This window comes from Thermothelomyces thermophilus, chromosome 3, assembly GCF_000226095.1.
Source record: "Thermothelomyces thermophilus ATCC 42464 chromosome 3, complete sequence".
In the NCBI taxonomy this organism is placed as follows: domain Eukaryota; kingdom Fungi; phylum Ascomycota; class Sordariomycetes; order Sordariales; family Chaetomiaceae; genus Thermothelomyces; species Thermothelomyces thermophilus.
Window position 1 is genome coordinate 1,295,582 of NC_016474.1, and position 20,228 is coordinate 1,315,809.

At 56.9% G+C, this 20,228-nt stretch overlaps 5 protein-coding genes across 5 annotated transcripts; 2 read left to right on the plus strand and 3 right to left on the minus strand.

Moving 5' to 3' along the window:
- Positions 1-6: 6 nt before the first annotated feature.
- Positions 7-2,166, minus strand: MYCTH_115944 (uncharacterized protein; the record flags this gene model as incomplete). The annotated part of the gene is made up of 3 exons (XM_003662709.1): positions 7-1,136; positions 1,220-1,667; positions 2,130-2,166. The coding sequence occupies 3 exons, from the start codon at positions 2,164-2,166 to the stop codon at positions 74-76; spliced, it is 1,548 nt and encodes a 515-aa protein (XP_003662757.1). The 3' UTR covers positions 7-73.
- A 1,546-nt stretch (positions 2,167-3,712) lies between these two features.
- MYCTH_81343 (MAP kinase-like protein) lies at positions 3,713-6,219 on the plus strand (the record flags this gene model as incomplete). The annotated part of the gene is made up of 4 exons (XM_003662710.1): positions 3,713-4,348; positions 4,567-5,280; positions 5,338-5,999; positions 6,063-6,219. The coding sequence occupies exons 1-4, from the start codon at positions 4,304-4,306 to the stop codon at positions 6,217-6,219; spliced, it is 1,578 nt and encodes a 525-aa protein (XP_003662758.1). The 5' UTR covers positions 3,713-4,303.
- Positions 6,220-8,234: 2,015 nt separating this feature from the next.
- On the minus strand, positions 8,235-11,516 carry MYCTH_2060093 (uncharacterized protein; the record flags this gene model as incomplete). Its single annotated transcript, XM_003662711.1, has 4 exons — positions 8,235-10,763; positions 10,821-11,030; positions 11,135-11,222; positions 11,398-11,516. 4 exons carry the CDS (start codon positions 11,514-11,516, stop codon positions 8,235-8,237), a joined length of 2,946 nt encoding a protein of 981 aa, XP_003662759.1.
- A 1,823-nt stretch (positions 11,517-13,339) lies between these two features.
- MYCTH_2303748 (uncharacterized protein) lies at positions 13,340-15,693 on the plus strand. Its single transcript, XM_003662712.1, has 3 exons — positions 13,340-13,616; positions 13,713-14,692; positions 14,767-15,693. The coding sequence occupies exons 1-3, from the start codon at positions 13,491-13,493 to the stop codon at positions 15,608-15,610; spliced, it is 1,950 nt and encodes a 649-aa protein (XP_003662760.1). The 5' UTR covers positions 13,340-13,490; the 3' UTR covers positions 15,611-15,693.
- A 437-nt stretch (positions 15,694-16,130) lies between these two features.
- Positions 16,131-18,675, minus strand: MYCTH_2303750 (uncharacterized protein). The gene is made up of 2 exons (XM_003662713.1): positions 16,474-18,675; positions 16,131-16,404 (listed from the first exon to the last, which is right to left on the minus strand). The coding sequence occupies exons 1-2, from the start codon at positions 18,631-18,633 to the stop codon at positions 16,222-16,224; spliced, it is 2,343 nt and encodes a 780-aa protein (XP_003662761.1). The 5' UTR covers positions 18,634-18,675; the 3' UTR covers positions 16,131-16,221.
- Between the last annotated feature and the right edge of the window lie 1,553 nt (positions 18,676-20,228).

Here is a 20,228-nt window from a genome sequence, read left to right on the forward strand (position 1 = left end):
TATTGTCCCAATAAAGAATATATATATTAGCGCCCAATTGCCTGGCAGTGATAGCGGAGGACACTCAAACCGCTCAGTTTAACCTCAGCTTCTGCTTCCCTCTCTTTCTCTTGCCGCCAACTTCCCGCTGCTCCTCAAGTTCCAAGAGGGCCTCGCGCTTCTTCTCTCCCACCAGCTTCAGCGCATCCCTCACAACCCGCGTCTCAAGATTGACGCCCTCCTCGTGCCACGCCTCCATTTGCCGGCCCACGCGCTTCTCGATGGCCAGGACCAGCTCGACGTCCCGCTGGCCGACAAAGGTGACAGCATCGCCCTTGCGGCCCGCACGCGCCGTACGACCGACGCGGTGGATGTAATCGTCCGGATCGCGCGGGATGTCGTAGTTGATGACCAGCTTGACCTCGGGGATGTCCAGACCCCTGGCCGCCACGTCGGTGGCCACGAGGATGCGCGCGGCCGAGGCGCGGAAGCGCGCCAGGTTGTCGATGCGCTGGCGCTGGGGCAGCCTCGAGTGCAGCGACGTCACGCGGTGGTCGAGGAGCCGGAGGAGGTGGTGCAGGAAGTCGGCCGTCGTGGTGCGGTTGCAAAAGATGATGACCGACTTCTCGACGTTGGCCGGCGTGAGCAGGAATATGTGCAGGTAGTGCTCGCGATGGGTGACGGGGACCTGGAGGTGCATCTGGTTGAGCGTGGGCGGGATGGCGAGGTTCTCCGTGTCGACCTCGCAGACGAAGACGGGATCGCGGCCGGGCGGGCGCGGCATGGATTTGAGCGCCATGACTTCCGGGGTGATGGTCGCCGTGAAGAGCAGGGTTTGCCGCTCGGCGGGGGGCGGGAGCGCGCCGAGGCATTCCTCCACGTCCGGGAGCATGCTTCCCGGCCCGTTGGCAGCGAGGAGCCGGTCGGCTTCGTCGAGGACCACGAAGCGGACGCGGCGGAGCCCGCATATCGTGTCCTCGCCAGAGGTGCGGATGTGGTCGGCCAGGCGGCCGGGCGTAGCAATGACGACGTGGGGCCGCTGGGCCAGGGCGATGGCCTGCGACCGCATGTCGGCGCCGCCCGTGACCAGGATGGCCTTGAGGGAGTGCGGCGCCGAGATGGCCTTGATTTGCTCGTAGATCTGCAGAGCAAGCTCGCTAAAAAATAAAAAATAAAAAAAAGGTCGTACGCGTAAGCATGCGCATGCGCTGCAAGAGACCAGAAACGTGCCCAGACTCACCGAGTAGGGGTCAGAATGACGGCAAAGATGGCAGACGGGTTCTCGGCCCATTTCTGAAGGATGGGCACCGCAAAGGCCACCGTCTTACCCGAACCCGTCCTGCTGCCGCCGATGCAGTCCCTTCCCTTGAGCAGCATCGGGATGCTCTCCCGCTGGATAGCGGTTGGTCGCTTGATGGCCATGTTGGCCAGCGATTGCACGAGCCAAGGACGAAGACCAAGCGACTCGAATGTGGTGTTAGCGTCCAGGGGAGCTGTGACCCGGGATGTCGGCTCCGGCTCGGGGTCGCTTGGCCGAGCAGCCTCGGCGGACTTGTTTTCCGCCTGGACCTTCCGCTTTATGCGAGACGGCACATTGATGACGGATTTGATCACCTTGGGTTCGCCGTCATCGCTATCCGTGGACAAAGTGCGGCGACGTTTCCTCGGGCTGACACTATCTAGGGTGTCTGATTCCGACGAGGCGCTCTCGTCTCCGGATGCCGATGTTGACCTCGCATCCGAGTCTGAATCCCCGTCGGCCTCATTCTCTTGGTGCGGCACCTCCTTCTTCGGTCGGGGTTTAATAGCAACCGACGGCATTGCTGAGTTGGAGGAGTCGCTCAGTCTGCAGGCGTTACCTCTTTTAGTGAATTCTAATTCAGACGCCTCGGTGAGCTTGAAACTGCTGTACTATGTAGTTGAGAATCGAAAATTTCCACACGCGACGAAAAAAAGGTGGGGTTCTGTGGCAGCAGAGGATGACAAGGGATCAGTGCAGGTAGTTTAGTTAATGAACCTGTGCACGGATACATCATGATGTACGAACCCCACTGTGTTTCTTCAGGTACCTGTGTAGTGTACGGATGCTTTTGTACCCGAAGATGTTCCAGGATACTAGGCTAACTAGCCGAGACCCACCTAAATCTTACACGAGCGCCCCATCCTGCGGCCAATCAAGATGGGCATCACGGCGCTTAGCAGGAAAGAGGCGCCGTCCTCCGCAGCAGGCGCTTGGGGAAGCCCTCCGTCTTTCATCTAACACAGTTTGGGTCATCCGAGCACGGTGCAAGGCGTGTCAAGCCCCAGGGGATGGGTGTACATACATACCTGGGGTAAAGCCGGGCTCTGAGAGCCGGGAACCGGTTAAGGGCAGGAACAGGAATCAAACTACTTGTGTGCAGGGGGATAACTACGCTAGTTCCTGAGCTACGCAATTGGGGTGCTCCTGAGATAATTTAGCGGAGAAGGCTCGGCCTCAAACCAGCGTTCACAGCACAGGCTTCCCCGAACGACACTATAGACACTCAGCCCGGGATGGCGCAGCGCTGCGTCTTTGGGGCGAGGAAGCCGTTTTTTAGGTGCATCGGCTGACCATCATCAAAGGTACCCGAGCGAATCGCGAGGCGACCAGTGGGAAGTCAGTCGATACACCACTTTTTTTGCAAGAAAACATTAATATCAATCGGCACGTTAGTCATCTCGAGATCGTCGGGATGGGCTTGTCAGCTTCAAGCAATCATGATGACATGTTGGAGCAACACAGGCGGGAATGGTCAAACCCGTCGGCGCTTCGAGAGCTGCAGTGGCCACATGGCGCAGGGCGAGAACTCGTAGTACGGATTACTCTGGTAGGACTCGACTCGCTTAATGCAACCATGCGGGGGAGCAGCGCATGCCGCTCATGCACAGCAAATGCCACGACGGCGAGAGAAGGAAGTGGCGTTCCACAGGGCGTTGATCCGTGGCGGTTACAAGGACTCTTGCGGCCCATCAGGATCCAGCTCGCATCCTTTCATCTACGTTGCTCACACACCAGCAGCAAGGTATGTAGGTGACGAACTCTCGTGTTGCGTCTCGATTCGTTTTGGAAATGACGCGTAGCTTGCCTGTTGGTTCGATTAATGCCGCTTGAATTACTCCGTAGCGGATAGCTTGTTTCTTCTTGCCGCTGGACCCGCCAGATCCCAGCTTTGGAGCAGATCACTGGCATTCCCCGTAGTTTACATACATACGTACAGTACATACATACAAAATAATTAATGTGTACGGATCCGTAGTCTATTCTGCACTTTTGTACCTTAGCGCATTCCTGTCCGGTAGGTATGTACTTTTCACACCACACTCCCAAGTACTCAAGGAGCAAACATTCAGGTGGCGAGCTCCATTTAGGTAACTTGAGGCATGCACTGTGCCTCAAGCATACAATAATAGCTGATTGAAGAAGGAACAGATTCTGCGAACCGACGCCTCCAGCCGCACCTTAGTTCTCAGCAGTTCCGTCTGAAGCTTCAAGGGCCCTTTGTTGCTTGTGGCCCCCGCCTTTCCAGGGTCGAGGGCCCCTGATCCCATCCGGCCGCGAGCATTGGCCGGCCCGAAGCAATCGCTGAACTGTGGAGCCAGGGAGCCCCTGGACAGGCTCGAGACAGGGCGCCTAGCCTGAGGGGTGGAGGGGCTCTTCCCAAAACTGGTCCATTCCACTGTGCCTCCAGCTTGATTGAAAGCACCCTTCTCCCGCACCCAACGCCCCCAACGACCGACAAACCCAACCCGTTCCAGGTTGCCAAACAGGCGAGCAACAACCTCCACGGACAGACCAGCGAGCGTCAGCAGCCCCAAATCATCTCACCACTCCGCATATCGCTGCCAGGCACTGGACGGATCTAAATCTGCGCCGTTTGCATAACCTCGTGCGGACAGTAGGAAGAGAGAGAGACGGAGAGCAGCCGTCAATCTCCCTCCCTCCGATCAACGAATTTATCGCCGCAGTCGGCCGAGCCCGAAGTGCAGCAGTTTTCTTCGCCAGCTGCTCGATTCAGAATTCCCTACGTCCGTCGGGGCACTGCTTGCGGTCGCATCGAGCGACGCTCGCCTTACGCTTGATTGCTCCTTGCATCCCATCGACAGCCCGTCGCGGGCTTGTCATCTCGTCTCTCGGCCTCTTCGGCCCTATTATCCCAGCCAGCCTCGGTCGGGATCTGATCGCTACTTCTCTCCCTCTGCATCCAGCTCCATTTGCCTGCGAACCACCGGAGTTCGCTGTCTCGAGCCGCCGGTCGATAGCAAAGGGTGTAGGCCCGTAGCGCACGCATCGCCGCGCCCAACAATGGCCGCTCCTCAGAACCAGAGCAGCGACAGCCCTGCAGCCATGGTACGAGTCTCATCTTTCTGCTGATACCCCATCACCTCGATATTGGGTGCTATGCTCCCGAGACAGCCCACCCTTCTTCTTGAGCTGGCTCCAAGTTTGGCAGAAGGCGCTGTCGAAGGGTGTTATCACTCAGCACCCATGATGCTCTGAAGGAAAAAGGCCGAAGCACACGACCAAGGCGAAATCCATTGCTGACATATTCTTCGAACGCAACGCAGCCGTCGCATCCTGCCCTCGGAATCCCACAACACAACACGTCCTCCCAAGTTCCCACCATGCCGGCTGCACCACCTCTCCTCCGACCCGCCATCCCCGGCTCGCGCCCGGGCAGGGCGGGGCCCCGTCTGGGGCTCGCCATCCCTCCGTCTCCAAACGCAAAGCCGGTCAGCAACCCAGGCGCGCCCGCGCAGCGTCCGGCCCTACCCACCCTGCACCTCGCGACCCCCATGGGCAGCAACGTGGTGCCACAAGAACAGACACAGCCACTCAAGCCCTCGCTGAGCCTACAGAGCGCGAGCGGCGGCAGCGAGAGCAGTGCCGCCCACAGCAGGAGCGGGAGCTTTGGGCCGCTCGACGGCCGCGCGAGCAATCCCACAAGTGCCGGCTCCCAGTTTAGCGCGCTCTCTTTCGCGAGTCAATTCGGGATAGGAAGACAGACCGGTGACCCCGTGTCGGCTGTCGGATCGCTATATTCCAATGCCAGCGAGAGCATGGACATGGATCGGGACGGCAGCCTGCATGGCCTGGAAAGCTTCGACGAGGCCACCCTCGAGAAGGCGAGGACGGCTGATGTGGAGGATCTCGACGACGATGGTTGGCGAATCGTGAGCATGGAGAAGCGGATTATCGAGCTCGGGAACCTAGGCGAGGGCGCTGGCGGTGCCGTGACAAAATGCAAGTTGAGGGGCGGCAACACCGTGTTTGCTCTCAAGGTACGCACTTTTAGTAGATTCAACCGACAGAACGTGCGCGTGCTGACGGCCATCCAGGTCATAACCACGAACCCTGACCCCGATGCCAAGAGGCAGATTATTCGCGAGTTGGGGTTCAATAAGGGGTGTGCCTCGCAACACATCTGCCGTTACTACGGCGCCTTCGTCGACCCTGCGACAGCCACCATCTCCATCGCCATGGAGTTCTGCGAGGGCGGGTCGCTCGACAGCATCTACAAGGAAGTGAAGAAGCTCGGCGGTCGCACCGGCGAGAAAGTCCTGGGCAAGATCGCTGAAGGTGTACTCCACGGCTTGACGTACCTGCACTCCAAGAAGATCATCCACCGCGACATCAAGCCGAGCAACATCCTGCTTTGCCGCAATGGGGATGTGAAGCTCTGCGACTTTGGCGTGTCGGGCGAGTTCGGCACCAAGGGAGATGCCAGCACCTTCATCGGTACCAGCTACTACATGGCACCGGAGCGCATCACGGGCCAGTCGTACACCATCACGTCCGACGTCTGGTCCACCGGCATCACCCTCCTCGAGGTTGCCCAGCATCGCTTCCCGTTCCCGGCCGATGGTACGGAGATGCAGCCTCGCGCCACTCCTCTCGACCTGTTGACCTACATCGTCAAACATCCGACTCCCAAGCTCAAGGACGAACCCGAGGCCAACATTTACTGGAGTAGCAACTTCAAGTATTTCATCGATTGCTGGTAGGTTTTTTTCTTCCCCCTTTTTTCCTTCTCCGACATCCAATACTAATCACTCCCTTCCAGCCTTGAGAAGGAGCCGGCTCGCCGGGCCAGCCCGTGGCGAATGCTGGAGCACCCCTGGATGGTGGAAATGGCCGCGAAACGCGTCAACATGCGCCGTTATCTGGCCCAAGTGTGGGGATGGGACGAGAATGAACCACAGGCTTCACAAAAGGCATAGAGTCCTGGACATGACCGGGTTCAAGCTGAGATGGCCATCGACTCTGAGACTCCCCGGGACACGGAGAAGCCAGTAAATACACGGGTCGACAGCATTGAAGCACCAGTGGCAGCCGAGATCATAACCGCCACAAGCCCCGTAAAGAAGGAGTCAGCGCCTCCAGCGCTTGACCTAGCAGCTTTCGCGTGGATATCCTCAGCCGTCATTGGCACCACTCAGGAACAAGGTCCCATTCGAACCGCAAAACGTCGCCTGAAGAGTTCGAGCCCCCCAACATCACCTCTCGCTAACTGGACACCAATTCTTCCTTCAATCCTAGAAGTAGACGAAACATGACGACAAACATGGAAGCGGCAACAGCGACAGCAGCACATCAACGTAACTAAACTCTCCAATCTCAACATGGACATCAACGCGAACACCGTCAACAACAACATGCTGTTCAGTTTGCCTGTGCCTGTTCGTCACAAACGCAAAATGCACAGTCATCATCCGCCAACGTACTCGCCCCTCTCACTCAGAGAGGGAGGCGCCAAGATGACGGCGGCGGCCATAATGCTTGTAGCTATGCTTGGAAATCGGTTCGAACAGTGAGCCATGACTAGGCACAACAGGTGGCAAGCTGTGCGGGTGAAGGAGAGCCGGATCGCGATGTTGTTGGTTAGGCCGGTTTGGCTCTTTGACTCAGGCTTGTCGTTTGCCATCAGCGAAGTATATCTTGTCTTCTCGGCCATTGGGTAATACTTGTTTCTCATTATGTTTCTGGTTACGCAGTCTGGGTCTATTGGTTTACCGAGGTATATGGTTATGAATACAGGCAGGGCCTTACAAGCGCAGTCATGAACTACGGGTGCGTTCCCAGTGCTGTATGATCTTGCTTGGTCGTCGGTGATCCATCGATGGTATGCTGCGGCCTGCTGAGTCTCAAAGGCTGTCTTCCAGTCGTTTGATTTGCCAGTGCAGTTCACACACATCACGCGACACGCCAAGTGCAGTATGCCACGGACCCACAAGTCAGGCCATCATTATTGTGGTTTGCTCATCATGGCCCAGTATCTCATTCTAGCAGTACATAACCCATCTACCTTCCTGCACAAAGGGGTATCATCACAATGGTTCATGGTTCGTCCAGTCATGCCATTCCCTTTCCCAGTGAGCAATCCTACCCTGAAAACTGCCAACGCCGAAAAGAAGAAAGACGCCCAGAGATAACCCAGGTTTTTTTTTTTTGACCGCTGAACCTTCCATCGCCGTCCCATGCTATGCCATGCCATTGGAGAATGCCATGATCCTATCTCATGCCAGAATTCAGGTAGCCTGCCACAAAATGGCAGGCCGCTCGTCGGCAGAGAGATGCACAAAGGAGAGCTGAACCGCTGAAATCCCCTGTATTTTCTGCCCACCCAGAAACCGAGTCGAGCTGGTAGATAGTACATGGCGAGAAGAAAAGAAAAGTAAAACAAACCGCAGTTGCCTGAGACGAGGCCGTGTGGTGAACATCAATGCTTCATTAAGCATAGCCCTGCAGTGAGCAAGGGCGAGTTTCTGTAGGCGATGTCATGATGTCCGAAGCGACATAGAGCCCCGTAACAAAGGCTGTGAAGCCGAAGTAGGCTTTCATGGAAATGGGAAAATGGGATAGGGAAAGCGGCAGTTATCCTCAGCCGAAACACCGACTTCAGCCTTCCCTGCCAAGAAACAAGAGCCATCCATTAATCGCAACCGCAACGCCCAAAGATGCGCAACAACTATTGCCGTTCCGAGATATCAATTGTCGGAGCGTCAGGGGTACAGCTAGCTCGACGAGGTCGAAGCTGCGATGTGCTCAATCCGATCACGGAAGGCCAACAAGAGACGAGGACGTATTCAGATATTCAGTTGGAGTATGCCAAGTATGTGCCATTTGGTGGGGGGGGGGGGGGGGAGGGATGAGGGCGGCAGAGACCTGGGCATAGCCCTCTGCCGCAGATGATAGCCTCGAGCACATCACTCGCCACCATCAGCAGCGGATCCGGTTAATGGGCGAGCTCCTCGACAGTCGTGCCCATGAGCTCTCGGAGCACGATCGTTGCGTAGTTGCTGGCCTTCAGCTGAAACTTCAGAATCACGGCGATCTTGTCCGCCTTGGGGTCAATACTGCCCTCGTCAATGCCAGCATCCACCGAAGAAAGAGGGTTGTCTGATGCATCGCGGAGCTTAGGCACAGGAACGCCGTTGATCACTTCAGCGTCGGATGTTGCGTCACCGGGCTCCCCAACCTTGACGAGAGCCATGTTGCCGCCGTTGGCCTGGCCATCTATTGTGTTCGCTACGGTTGAAGTGGGAACCTTGGGCAGGTTGGTGCCGTACCAGCCCATCTTATCCTCCGCCTGGGCGTTGACTGTGGAGGTGGCGGCGGGATCAGCCATGGAACTGCTGACCTGATTATCGGCCTTGTTGGTCGGATTGTGGACGTTGTTTGTTCCGGATGGAGCGCTCTTGTCCGCCGACTGCAGGACCGACCCCGCGGACGTATCGCCGCCGACCGGTTGCATCTGGAACCCAGCCGGGAGCGGGCCGAAGTACGGGATTTTGCCGGTCTCGGCATAGTATGTGTCGGAGACACCACGAATTCCAGTGGTCGGTATGGCGCCTTTGGGGAGGGGGATCATGGGGAACGGGCCATCGGTGATGATATGAGATGGGGGGATCTTCTGTGCGTCGTCATGAAGAGGCGCGCCGTCACCGCCCGCGAGGGGGGTCCGGATCGCGTCTTCCTGCGGCTCGTCGGCATCCATCGTCGGACCAGTAGCGGGAACGTCGGCAGGAGGCACGTCGGCTTCCGTCTGGGTCTCGAGCTGCTGCTGATGACGCGCGACCTTAACGCGCTTGGCATTGCCGTCCACGGCAGTCTGAACCCAGGTCTCATTGGTGACAGGTAACCCGACCGAGGGGGGATCATCTTCAGCCTTCCGCCGGCGTGAAGCGGTATCCAGGGCATTATCGTACATAGCAGGATTCTTGGAGAAATGGGCCCAGCTCCTGACTGCCGGGTCAGCATGAGGTTGGGGAGCAGAGGCGGTTGACGTTTTGGCCGCATCCTTCGCAAGCCGCTCTGCGTTCTTCTTGTGCAGAGCATAGTCGAGATCGGTAGGGTACATCTGCTCCGTGTCCTCGCGATACGCTCGGACGGCGTATTGTGGATTGCCAATCAAACGGCCGATGAGGGGGCGGTAGTTGCCGCTCAGGCTGAACTCGCGTTGCTTGCGGCGCATATCGAAGGGGTTCAGCGAGCCGTTCTCCGGCCTGCCCATGAACTCAACATAGTAGTCGCCAATATCATTGCGAGGATAGGAGACGTCGTAGCCCGGGGTGGGCAGGACGACGTCGAAGATGGTGTACTTGCCGCTGGCGACATCTGCGGCCGTGAGGGCATGGGCTTGAGCGTAGATGTTGTCGTCGTCGTTGTCGTCGTACGGGTTGAACTCGTCGTCGTCGGAGCGGTCACGACGACGGCTGCCGGTAACCAAGACCAGGTCGCCCTCAATGACCTTGGCACCGTACTTGGACCAGCGGCGAGTGGCGACAAAGTTCCAGACATACGACTGGTAAGCGTGGACGTACATCATGCGCATACCACGGGTAATGCTCAGAACGGCTCCAGTAAAGTCCTTCGGGTTCTTACCCAGATGGCGAATGATGGCGATTTCCGAGCTGAAGCGCTTGGGGAGGAACTCGAGAGCTTTGTCAGCCTTCTTGGTTGTCTTCCACGCGGTGATGCCGCGAGCACGATTGAGGTCATCCCGGGTGTTTTGTTGGTCCTTTCCGGTTCCGTACGTCTGAGGTTGGTTGCTCAAGACTTCCTTGAGGAGGTCCTCGTCAACATGCAGAATGTCTTCAATGAAGCCCTCGTAGTCCCCCTTGAGGATCTTCATGCCAAGCATGTGGGTGCCGATCGTGTAGGTCCCAAAGCGCTGCAGACCGTAGTAGTTGATGTAGCCATGGTGCTTGAGATAGGCGAGGCCACACTCGACAGCCTGTTGAATCATCTTCATTCGCTGGATGAGAGAGCAATTGTCACCCGCCAGGGGCTGGCAGTTCTTGAGCGTGATGACGAATTCATTGCCGCCATGTTGGCCGAGCTGAAGTGGTTCCTTGGAGTAGGAGAAGTCACCGACCTTCACATTGGGAATGCGAGAGTTCAGCCAGATGAGGTTGGACGCTTTTTGTCGATAGACGCTGATGCGTTGGACGGTGCCGGCACGGCGGTCCTTGGTGCCAGCAAAACCAAAGTTGGAAGCCTTGATCTTGAGGAGGCGAGCAATGGTGTTGACCGCATCCATGGTGTCCTTGTTCTCCTTGTAGAGGGTGAAATGAAGGTATTCACCACCGGCCTCGGCAAACTCACGTGCCTGGTCACGGTTGCGGTTGTTATTATCTCGACGGCCACCCCGATTTTGGCCGGTAGCCCGGCTGTTGAGCGCCCACTTGGAGGCAGTCGCGGTGATGACACCGTCCGTGTTAGCAACTGTCTCGAAGCGGGAATTGAAGATGCGACGAATCTCCTGTGAAGCGTTAGTAATGGGTGACATCTGAATGGGTACGAACTATCGATGGCGGACCTGATGGATGGCGCCTCGCTTGGCTCTATCGGTAACGGGGTCAAATACTACGAAGCGCTCATTCGGAGCCAACGGCTCCTTGGCTTGGACACGCTCATCGAGCTCAATCAATTTTTGAGCGACAGCCTCGCCGAGTAATTCGACCACAGCCCTCCGATCGTCCTCGGAGATGGGCTGGACCTTTGGCTTGTTGTCGGTTTTGTTGTCAGCCTTGTTGGTATTGACACCGAGAGTAGCCGTGCGATCAACCGTAGCCTGTGAGACTGGTGTTAGGGAGACTGGATTAATTATCCTGGCCATCAGGATGTACACACCTGAGGAGGAATCACTTCCTCTTCAAAGTCGCGGAGGTGAAGGACAGTGCCATCCTTGCGAATCTCATTGACCAGAAAGTCCGTGTATCTAAGCTGAGTTAGCCATAGGTTCAGCTGTCAATGAAACGGAGGCGACATTTTCACAATTGAGACCCCTGACGCCGCCAAAGCCAAAGGCTGTTGTCGGCGGCGTTTCAGAGTTGGATTGAGGATCGCGATGGCATCACCAAGGAACAGGGGAAGTAGGAAACTGATAAGCTTACCGCTTACGGATATCGCCAGTCCAGGCGAAATTGATTGCAGCAGAGCGCTGCGTGATACCAAGAGTCTTCTCGGTTTCAACACGCACGGCGGGCACATGGGTGCCCGGGCGTTGAGACATGTTATCTTGGGCGGGAGAATCCTTCGCGGGTGCCCGTCAATTGCTGGTGGACGATGATATCGTCAAGGGTTATACCAAGTGTAATGGCGATTGCTTTGTCGGTAGGTAGTATCCTGAGAGCACACAAATGGCCGTCAGAGTCAGGAGTGGATGGAGGGAGGAAAATGTGGAAGAAGAATGGAGCCTCCCGTTGTGTTTTGGGGGGGGAAATAAGAGAGTGAAAGAGTGTGTGTGTTGAAATGGGTGGAAGAGCAGAGGGTAGGCAACTTCGTAGCTACCTACCTACAGGCAAGGGAAACTTAGAGGTCTTCGCGCTGTGACTTGGGAACAAAACAAGTAACTTGAAGGAGGGATGAAAGCAGACCGACCAGAACAGGCAAAGAAACTGTAACGAAACAGATGGTGGGAAGGGCAATCGATGGGCTCGTTGCCGAAGAAAAAGGACATAAACATATACCAAGCCTGCTTACCTTTTATATCGCAAGCTTGAGTGAAAGCGAACAAGGTTAAGATGCGGCCAACTGCGGCACTAACTTGAAAGCTCAGTAGTTTATGTGTAAGAGGATGCAGTAAAAAAGTCGTCGCGTTAACAAACGTGGTGGATCCAAGGGCCAGCGAGCGGCAGAATCGCGGGGTTGGCAAAACTAGCGGGGTTGGTGACTTCACCGCCCACTATCCAAAATTGGAGGCGGTGGTCAATTTCATTGGTTGAATGGTTCGGCAGATTGGCGCCCGCCCACAAACCGCCGGGCCGTCACCGGGAATCGGACACTACACCCCGGTCCGGTTCAGATCATGCGTCTGCCCGAGAGGCCAAACGCGATCTGAAGATTTCAGAATTGTTCTAGCGTACAACTAAATTTGGAGAGCCGCATGCTTTAACGTCGGTTCAAATCAACAAACGTATAACAAGCGGACCCAAATGATCATAAAACTTGCCGCTGGCTGGTTATGCTACACTTATCTTTAACGATGGGCTTTCATATATACGGATCAAGCCTCAACCTGCTTTATTTTAAGATATTTCGATTACCTAGCACGGGTCCGTTGTGATGAATAGTGCAGCATACTGAGATATGCCTGCTTTTTGCGCGTCACTCGCGTTGCGTGTTTTGTATTGAACAAGACTGCTATACTCGGTAGTTTCGCTCGAACCAGGATAACGCAGTCTAAAACGGATCAAAGCAACAACCAAGCTATCTAGAAGGCAAAAGAGAACCTAACTAAACGGTCATTTTTGTCAACGCCATTCCGGCGCAGTTGGACTATTTATTGGCAGATCGTGGTGTTCGAAGGTTCTCAGGATATGCCGCCGGGACAATGGCGCGATTTTGGACTCGATTTATCTGCTTTACACTTGCACTTGAACATACATGCACCGGGTGTCAGTAATTGACGAGACCAGTAGCGAAGGAAAATGTCACAAATGCGTTGCAGGGTGAAGAATGGGATGTCGGTTGATCTACAGGCTAGAGCTGCCTGAAACTCGTTGGATCTTTGGCGAGAGGAGAGAGGCGGTGATATAGTTAAAAGTCAGGCGATGCCCGAATTCGTGTCCGCAAATTGGCAATCTTCGGGCATTTCTCGAAACCCAATCATTGGGTCGTCTCCCAGCTCCATTTCAGGTCGGCCGTTGTCGAGTCCAGGCCAGAAGAAAAGGGTCGAGGGGGGACGGTCCAATCAAACTCAAACTTTCAGAGTGCAACCTACCAGGGGTGGGAAGTTATCGATATCGGCTTGCAGGGACCGGTGTGGCTATCGACACAGTGCTGGCGGGGCTGGGCCGGACCCGTGGAGCGTCCCGTCCCCCAGGATGCGCGCGAAGACAGAGAGGTTACCGAAAGGAACACACCAACTTACCGCACTCCGAGCCCGTGCAAAAGCAGATGGCGGCAGCAGCTCTGTCAACCTGCGTCCGGAGATAAAGTCCAAATTTGGATAGAAATTCCTGCCCTGTCGTCGCTCGCCAACACGATGGCCTACTTCGAGCAGCAGCGCTGGGTTACGGTCCAGGAAAAGACATTCACAAAATGGCTGAACACCAAGCTGGTGGTCCGCAACCTCGAGGTCAAGGACCTGGTGCGCGATTTGTCCGATGGTGTATGTCGTGTCCTTCCAACAAACAGTGACCGACCGAGGAAGAGAACCACCTTTTGGCTAATGCGTATGTTTGTGCGCCCTTGCCCTTGCTTTTAGGTGTTGCTCATCCACTTGCTCGAATGCCTCTCGAACGAGTCTCTCGGGCGGTATGCCGCCAAGCCTAAGCTTCGAGTCCAGCGATTCGAGAACGCGAACAAGGCCCTCGACTTCATCAAGTCCCGCGGGATCCAGATGACGAACATTGGTGCCGAGGACGTGGTAGACGGGAACCGCAAGATCATACTCGGCCTGATATGGACCCTCATTCTACGCTTCACCATCAACGACATCAACGAGGAGGGCATGACGGCCAAGGAGGGGTTGCTCTTATGGTGTCAGCGCAAGACGGCGTGCTATGACGAGGTGGACGTGCGCGACTTCAGCGCGAGTTGGAACGACGGCCTTGCATTCTGCGCCTTGCTCGATATCCACCGGCCGGACCTGATCGACTACGACAAGCTCGACAAGTCAGACCACAGGGGCAACATGCAGATGGCGTTCGACATCGCTCACAAGGAGATTGGCATTCCCAAGCTGCTCGACGTAGAGGACGTGTGCGACGTGGCCAAGCCCGACGAGCGCAGTCTGATGACCTACATCGCATACTGGTTCCACGCTTTCTCCCAGATGGAAAAGGTGGAGAACGCGGGACGCCGAGTCGAGAAGTTCGTGAACAATATGCGGGGTGCCTGGGATATGCAGAGCGCCTACGAGCGAAGGATGGCGGCGTTGCTCAAGGCGATCCGTGAACAGATGCTGAGCTGGCAGCAGGCCAAGTTTGAGGGGACCTACGCCGATGCCAAAGCGCAGGCTGCCGACTTCGCGGCGTACAAGAAGGGGCGGAAGCGAGAGTGGGTAGCAGAGAAGAGCGAGCTAGCAACATTGTTGGGTAACATCAAGACCAAGCTGGGCACGTACCGTTTGCGGCCGTATGAACCACCGGCAGAGCTGAGGTTAGAGGTCCTGGACCAGGAATGGGCGAACCTGACAAAGGCAGAGATGGCTCGGGGCCAGTTGATCAACGAGACCATCAGGGAGTGAGTTATACCCCTCCCCTCCCCTTCGGGGGGGGCCCAAGCCCAGTCCGGACTTCCCGCTTACAGAGTTGCAGCATCAAGAACGCTCTCCGCAAGTCGTTTGCCGACAAGGCCAACGACTTCGCGCTGGCCCTCAACACCATCCAGCTCGCCATATCCGGCCTAGAGGGCGACGTCGAAGACCAACTCCACCACGTACGGAAGCTCGCGGACAACCTCCCGCCACTAGACGCCTTCCTCAAGACCATCGCGGCGGTCGACGCCAAGTGCCAGGAAGCCAACATCGAAGAGAACGACTTCACCACCTACACCTACGACGAGCTCTGCTACGAGCTCTCGCTCGTCCAGTCCTCCGTCTCCAAGAAGCTCTCCTTCCTCGAGAACCAGATGGTCGCCCGCAACATGACCAACCTGACGCCGATCCAGCTGGAGGAGTTCGAGTCCGTGTTCCGGCACTTCGACCGCGACGACACAAACACGCTGTCGGAGCTCGAGTTCAGCGCGGCGCTCGCCTCGCTGGGGCTCATCTTCTCCGAGGACGAGATGCACGACTACTTCGTCGAGACCTCGGGCGGGCGCGACCGCGTCACGTTCGAGCAGTTCATCCGCTTCATGGTCGACGTGACCGAGGACCAGAACACGGCCGAGCAGGTCTTCCAGAGCTTCCGCGAGGTCGCCGACGGGAAGCCCTACGTCACCGAGATGGACCTGCGCCACTCGCTCGTCCCGGACGACGTGATCGAGAAGCTGGTCGAGATCATGCCCGTCCACAACGGGCCCGATATGCAGGCGGACCGCGGCCAGCCCCAGTACGATTATATCGCCTTCATGGACAGGATGATCGGGGACCCCGAGGTAACCGGGTCCGGGACCGGGAGGGCGAGTCCATCCAAAGGGTTCGTAAACGGGGCGCATTAAGAGAGAGGCGTGGCGAGTGGGGCGGTGGTTTGGCAAACGTTGGTCGCTCTGCGAGCGGACGCGGACGCGTGTGTTCGCTTCAGATCTCTTTTCCTCATGTTCTTCTTTAATAGGCCTGTCAGGTAGCATAGCGGACATGGTTTCGGGGGCGGGCAAAAACAAACTTTTATCGGTCTCGGATTTTTTTTTTTTTTTTTTTGGTCTTGGCCGACGAGTGACAATACCAAGTTTGATGGGAGGTTGATGGACAGAGGCTCGAAAGAGAAGAGCCTGGCTGGCCGGCCGCAAGGGAGCTCAAGTTTTCGATCAGATAGCTCAGGTCTCTGAGTCCCTCGCCGATGGAAGAAAGAAAGGGGGCTCGGGGGCCAACAAAACGGGCATCTTTTTTACCCCCATCCGTAATCATGATATGCTTGTCTATCCAACCCATCTCTATCAGATACACACCGCTGTTGCCAAAGAAAACCCCAAAGGAAACCAACCATCACATGCAACCGACCAACAACCCGTTGTGTTCTCAACGAAACGTGAACGTTTGATGGAGGCCCGGCACATTGACCACCGGAGGGAAGTCGAAACGAAAAGGTCTCATAATCAAAGAGAAGACCAGCCTACTCCTTGAAGGCGCCCATGTCCTTGAGCGCCCCGGCCAGCCGCTTGTAGTCCTTCAACAGTTCAAAGACCTCGCCCAGCTTCAGATCTGCCGCGTTTTGTAGCTCCAAGAAGCGCTTATTCGGCGGGCTGATCTTGGGTTGTTCCCTCGGCGGCAGGACAGCCGCAAGGTCCGGGAAGGCCTGCGTGCGCTCGTCAGTGTACCCGGTTTCCACAACAATGAAAACTTCTTCTGGGGCATTTGGACGTACCGTAGCCAGATCTCCCCCATCCCGCCCAACCCCATGCCCGTCCTTCGCAGGCGGTGTCGGCGCTCCCGCCGCAGCAGACGCGGCAACGGCGGTGTTGGCAGCGGCACTCGAACGCCCAAACCCCCTAAACCCCCCGATGCCCGCGGAGAGCCTCGCCATGGGGTTCAGCGAGTTTCCCAGGCTGCGCATCGAGTCGATGATGGGCGGGCTCGTAATGACGGGGCTCGATCCCGTGGCGGTGACCTGCGTCGTGGAGGACGCCGAGGGGTGATGGTCTGCTTCGCTGCTGCAGCCGCCCCTGCGTGATGACGACCCCGCGCTGCGAGCCGAGTCCGCACTATGGTCGCGCGACACTTTGCGCGCCGTACCTGAGATGAAACTCAACAGCGGCGGGCGCTCGGATTCCGGCTCCGGGCTCGGGCTCCTCAGCGAGAGCTGGGGGGTCCGTGTCGCGTCCTCCTCCGGGCCCGGAAGGGGAGGTGTGCCGATCAGCTTGCGGGCATCCTCAAGGGTTTTTGGCACAATGACTGCGCCGCCATCGTCTTTGAGCAAGGCGTCGGGAGCCCGTTCGCGAAGTTTTCCGAGGAGAAATTTGTAGCTCTCGCCGAGCGAGGCGCCTATTGTTTTGAGGCTTTGGTCGGCCGTGTTGAGCACCGCGTCGGAAGCCGCACCAAAGGTTTGTGCCGGGGTCGGGGTGTTGCGGACTAGATCGCTGAGGCGGCGTGCCCGAAGCTCGTTGACCGTCGCCCGAAAGCCGGCTGGGCTGGGGGACTGGGACTGTTTCAAGGCGGCATTGAAGCTGGAGGAGGCGCTTTGGGAAGAGGGGTTGGAGCTGATTGCTGCTGGGCCGGAGGATGTGGGTGAAAATGCTGGAGGGAAGGTGTCTTCCTTCTGTGCGGGAGAGGACCCGGGGTTCTTGAGCGGCCCGGTGGGCGTTTCATCGGCGCGGAGAGTGGAGAGGTCGACGGTCTCGAGGAAGGATATGGTAGCTTCAAGCGTGGTGATACAATATGCTGCCTCGCCTGTGAGCTTCAAGCCCCAGCGGAAGCGCTGGATAAAGTTGAGGTCGCTAATGACGCTGAGATGCTCCGGCGGCATCGTGATGAGCGTGTAGATGAGCATGGGCATCAGCTCGTCGGCGGACGAGGAGGGGTGGAAGTGAGAGAGCGTGTCGATGATATTCTTGTGGGCCGCCTTAAGGTGGTTCAGCTTTCCCAAGGGGTACTTTGACTGACTCATCAGGACCAGTTCCTTCCTCGCCTGCTCTAGCCATTCCTTGACTTCCTCTTGTTTCCTGGCGGTCGTTTCAGGGTCGTTGGGTGCGGTGCCGAGTTCGACGCCAAGATCCACCGGGCCGATGCCTACGACGGCCAGAGCCGCGGTTTTAGACCGGAGCTTCGCGTCCTGCGCCTCGTCCTGTGTGCTGCGGTGGCGGTAGATCTTGCTGTAGATGCCCTCACATAACCTCCTTTCCACCGCCTCCTCCAGAAGCGACTTCTTCTGTTCCAATGCCCTCCTCGCCTTCTTCCGGCTTGCGTATTCTTCGGCCGTCAATAGCTGCTGGTCTGAGTCCGGTTTGGAGGGGCTAGCCTTGGGCTTCTCTTTGCTGCCGAGCGAGGCGGCCTTTGCGCGCAAGAGACTTGCGGCCGAGGCGCGACTTGACGGAGGCGGGGCGTCTTCACGCTTCTGGAGGGTGGCCAGGGTTTCGACATGGGTCTGGATATGCGACGAGGCTGTGGCGTAGAACTCTTGGAACAGGCGGGAAAGGTTGTCGATATTGGGCGGAGTGGGATGCACCTTGGCTGAAAGCGAGTCGATGAAGCGGTCCGTCAGGCTGATGAGCTCAATGGGGAGGTCCTCCAAGTCGACAGATGCTCTGGGAGGCTCAATCGCCTCCTCGCTAATTCGACTGACAAAGGTATCCGGCGGCTCGTGCCCATCGCCCTGCGGTACATGGCTGCCAGAGGCAGTTCGGACGGAGGAGCTAGCAGGCAGAGGTCCGGCCTCGAACGTGCTGGCTCGCTTCGGTCGAGTTGTCGGCTCGGGAGAGGGAGAACGTTCCACTCGGAAGGAGCGGACAGGTCTCAAGGGGTTAGGGCGTTGCGCCGGGTTGGAATTGGAAGCCATAGAGCTACCGCCAAACGTCAGACTGGACCGCATTGCGTCAGTGTTCGGTTTTCGCGAACCGTGATTGAGACGAGGCGAGAAAGAAGGGCGAAGATCCTTGTGGGCAACCCCCTCAATGATAAGGAGCAGGGTGAAAGGGTGACGGGCTTGGCCTACCTAGTCGGACCTCGGGGCAGCGCATGAAGCAGTGGATCGCACAGAGACGGGATGTTGAAACAGCGGACCCGGGCGAATGGTCAGCGAGTCGGCCGACGTCGAGGCCGCAGGACGTTTAGCTTGCGCGCGCTGACTGAGAAGCCAACGGCACAGAAAGCCAGGCAGGTTGCGCCGCGGAGACGGATGTAGTGTAGGTGGTGGGACCTGTATATTCTGACCTGAACTTCCGATCGGTTATCGATTGCGGAATACACAAGTTAGTGTATGTACGGATTACTTGCAGTCCACTGTGGAACTCCCACGCGAGCGGGAATGATGTGGGCCAGACGCGAAGCTGCCCGCGGATCAGAGGGCCCGGGCGCGTTGCAGCGCAGATCTCGGCCCCGGCTAGCGGAAGCTGAGTGCAAAGAAGGACCTTGGGGTCTTGCAGACGACAGGACAAGTCAATTATGGTCAACATTGTCAACACTGACATTCAAGGCGAGAAAGAAAAGCTTGGATGTTCTTCTTGCGGAGAAAGGGCTGTACCTTGTGCAAACACAGTTGGTTCTAGATGCCCCAGTCGTCAGGGTGCATGCGCTGGGTCGGTTGCCAGAGGCGGCTGCTCAACGGCCCTGGTCGATTCGTGCAGGCCCAAGGGCCAGAATGTTTGAGCCATGGGGGGGAAGAGGGCGCACTCTGAGGAAGGGTGAGGTAAGGACGGCCTTCGCAAGCAGCCTGCTGGGATGAACTTACTAGTTGAACATGCGCCTCAGGCGCTGCCTGCTTCATTTGGAATGGAGTCCAACACAATGATGCGACCCTGAACTTGCCCTCATTTTCCTAGACCCAACATTGCGTATCATTCAGGGAAGCACCGTAAAAAAATATTATTTGCAGAGCGAGATCATTGGATTGGCCGAGGTGTTGCCATAGCTTCATGATAGCGGAGTATACCAGGATTGAGAGCGACCGCCTCCCCCGGCGACCTGCTGAAGGACAATTGGGCAAAGTCACTAGGCTCTGATGGCAACCATAATGAACAGTAGTGTACAAAGGTAAATTTGAGATTGGCGAGCAATCTCAAACTAATTTTATTAACCCTCCACAAAGACGGGTGCGTAGAGCTGACTCCGCCAGTCGTACATCAATGTAAAGAGACGCTCTCCTACCTTTGAGGCATGCGCCTCATGAGGACTTTGGGGGCAATAGGTCGAGAGACGCCGTAAAACGGTATGTTTCCGCCTATTGGCTGTGCATCTCCAAAAGGGCGATGAATGCTGTTCCATGTGTCCTTCAAGAACTCATTCATATCGACCTTCCCTGTGCTTCAGGGATGGCGTGCTAGGAAGAGAGGCTAGGTCGGGAGCTTCAATGTCTCGGATGGTCGCCAGCGCGTTACATGTACAGTAGTTTTACGACTTTGAAGAGTTCTTTTTTGGTTTGTCTTACATCGTCAGCTAAACGCAAGACTTTTAAAACCATACACAGTC

Excerpts from the sequence above, each read along its gene's own strand:
- MYCTH_2303748 (XM_003662712.1), top strand. The coding sequence starts at position 13,491 with ATGGCCTACTTCGAGCAGCAGCGCTGGGTTACGGTCCAGGAAAAGACA. Across the intron at positions 13,617-13,712 it reads TGCGCGATTTGTCCGATGGT|GTGTTGCTCATCCACTTGCT; the intron begins GTATGTCGTGTC and ends CCTTGCTTTTAG. Across the intron at positions 14,693-14,766 it reads ATCAACGAGACCATCAGGGA|CATCAAGAACGCTCTCCGCA; the intron begins GTGAGTTATACC and ends ACAGAGTTGCAG.
- MYCTH_2303750 (XM_003662713.1), bottom strand. The coding sequence starts at position 18,633 with ATGCGGTCCAGTCTGACGTTTGGCGGTAGCTCTATGGCTTCCAATTCC. Across the intron at positions 16,405-16,473 it reads ATGGGGGAGATCTGGCTACG|GCCTTCCCGGACCTTGCGGC; the intron begins GTACGTCCAAAT and ends GAGCGCACGCAG.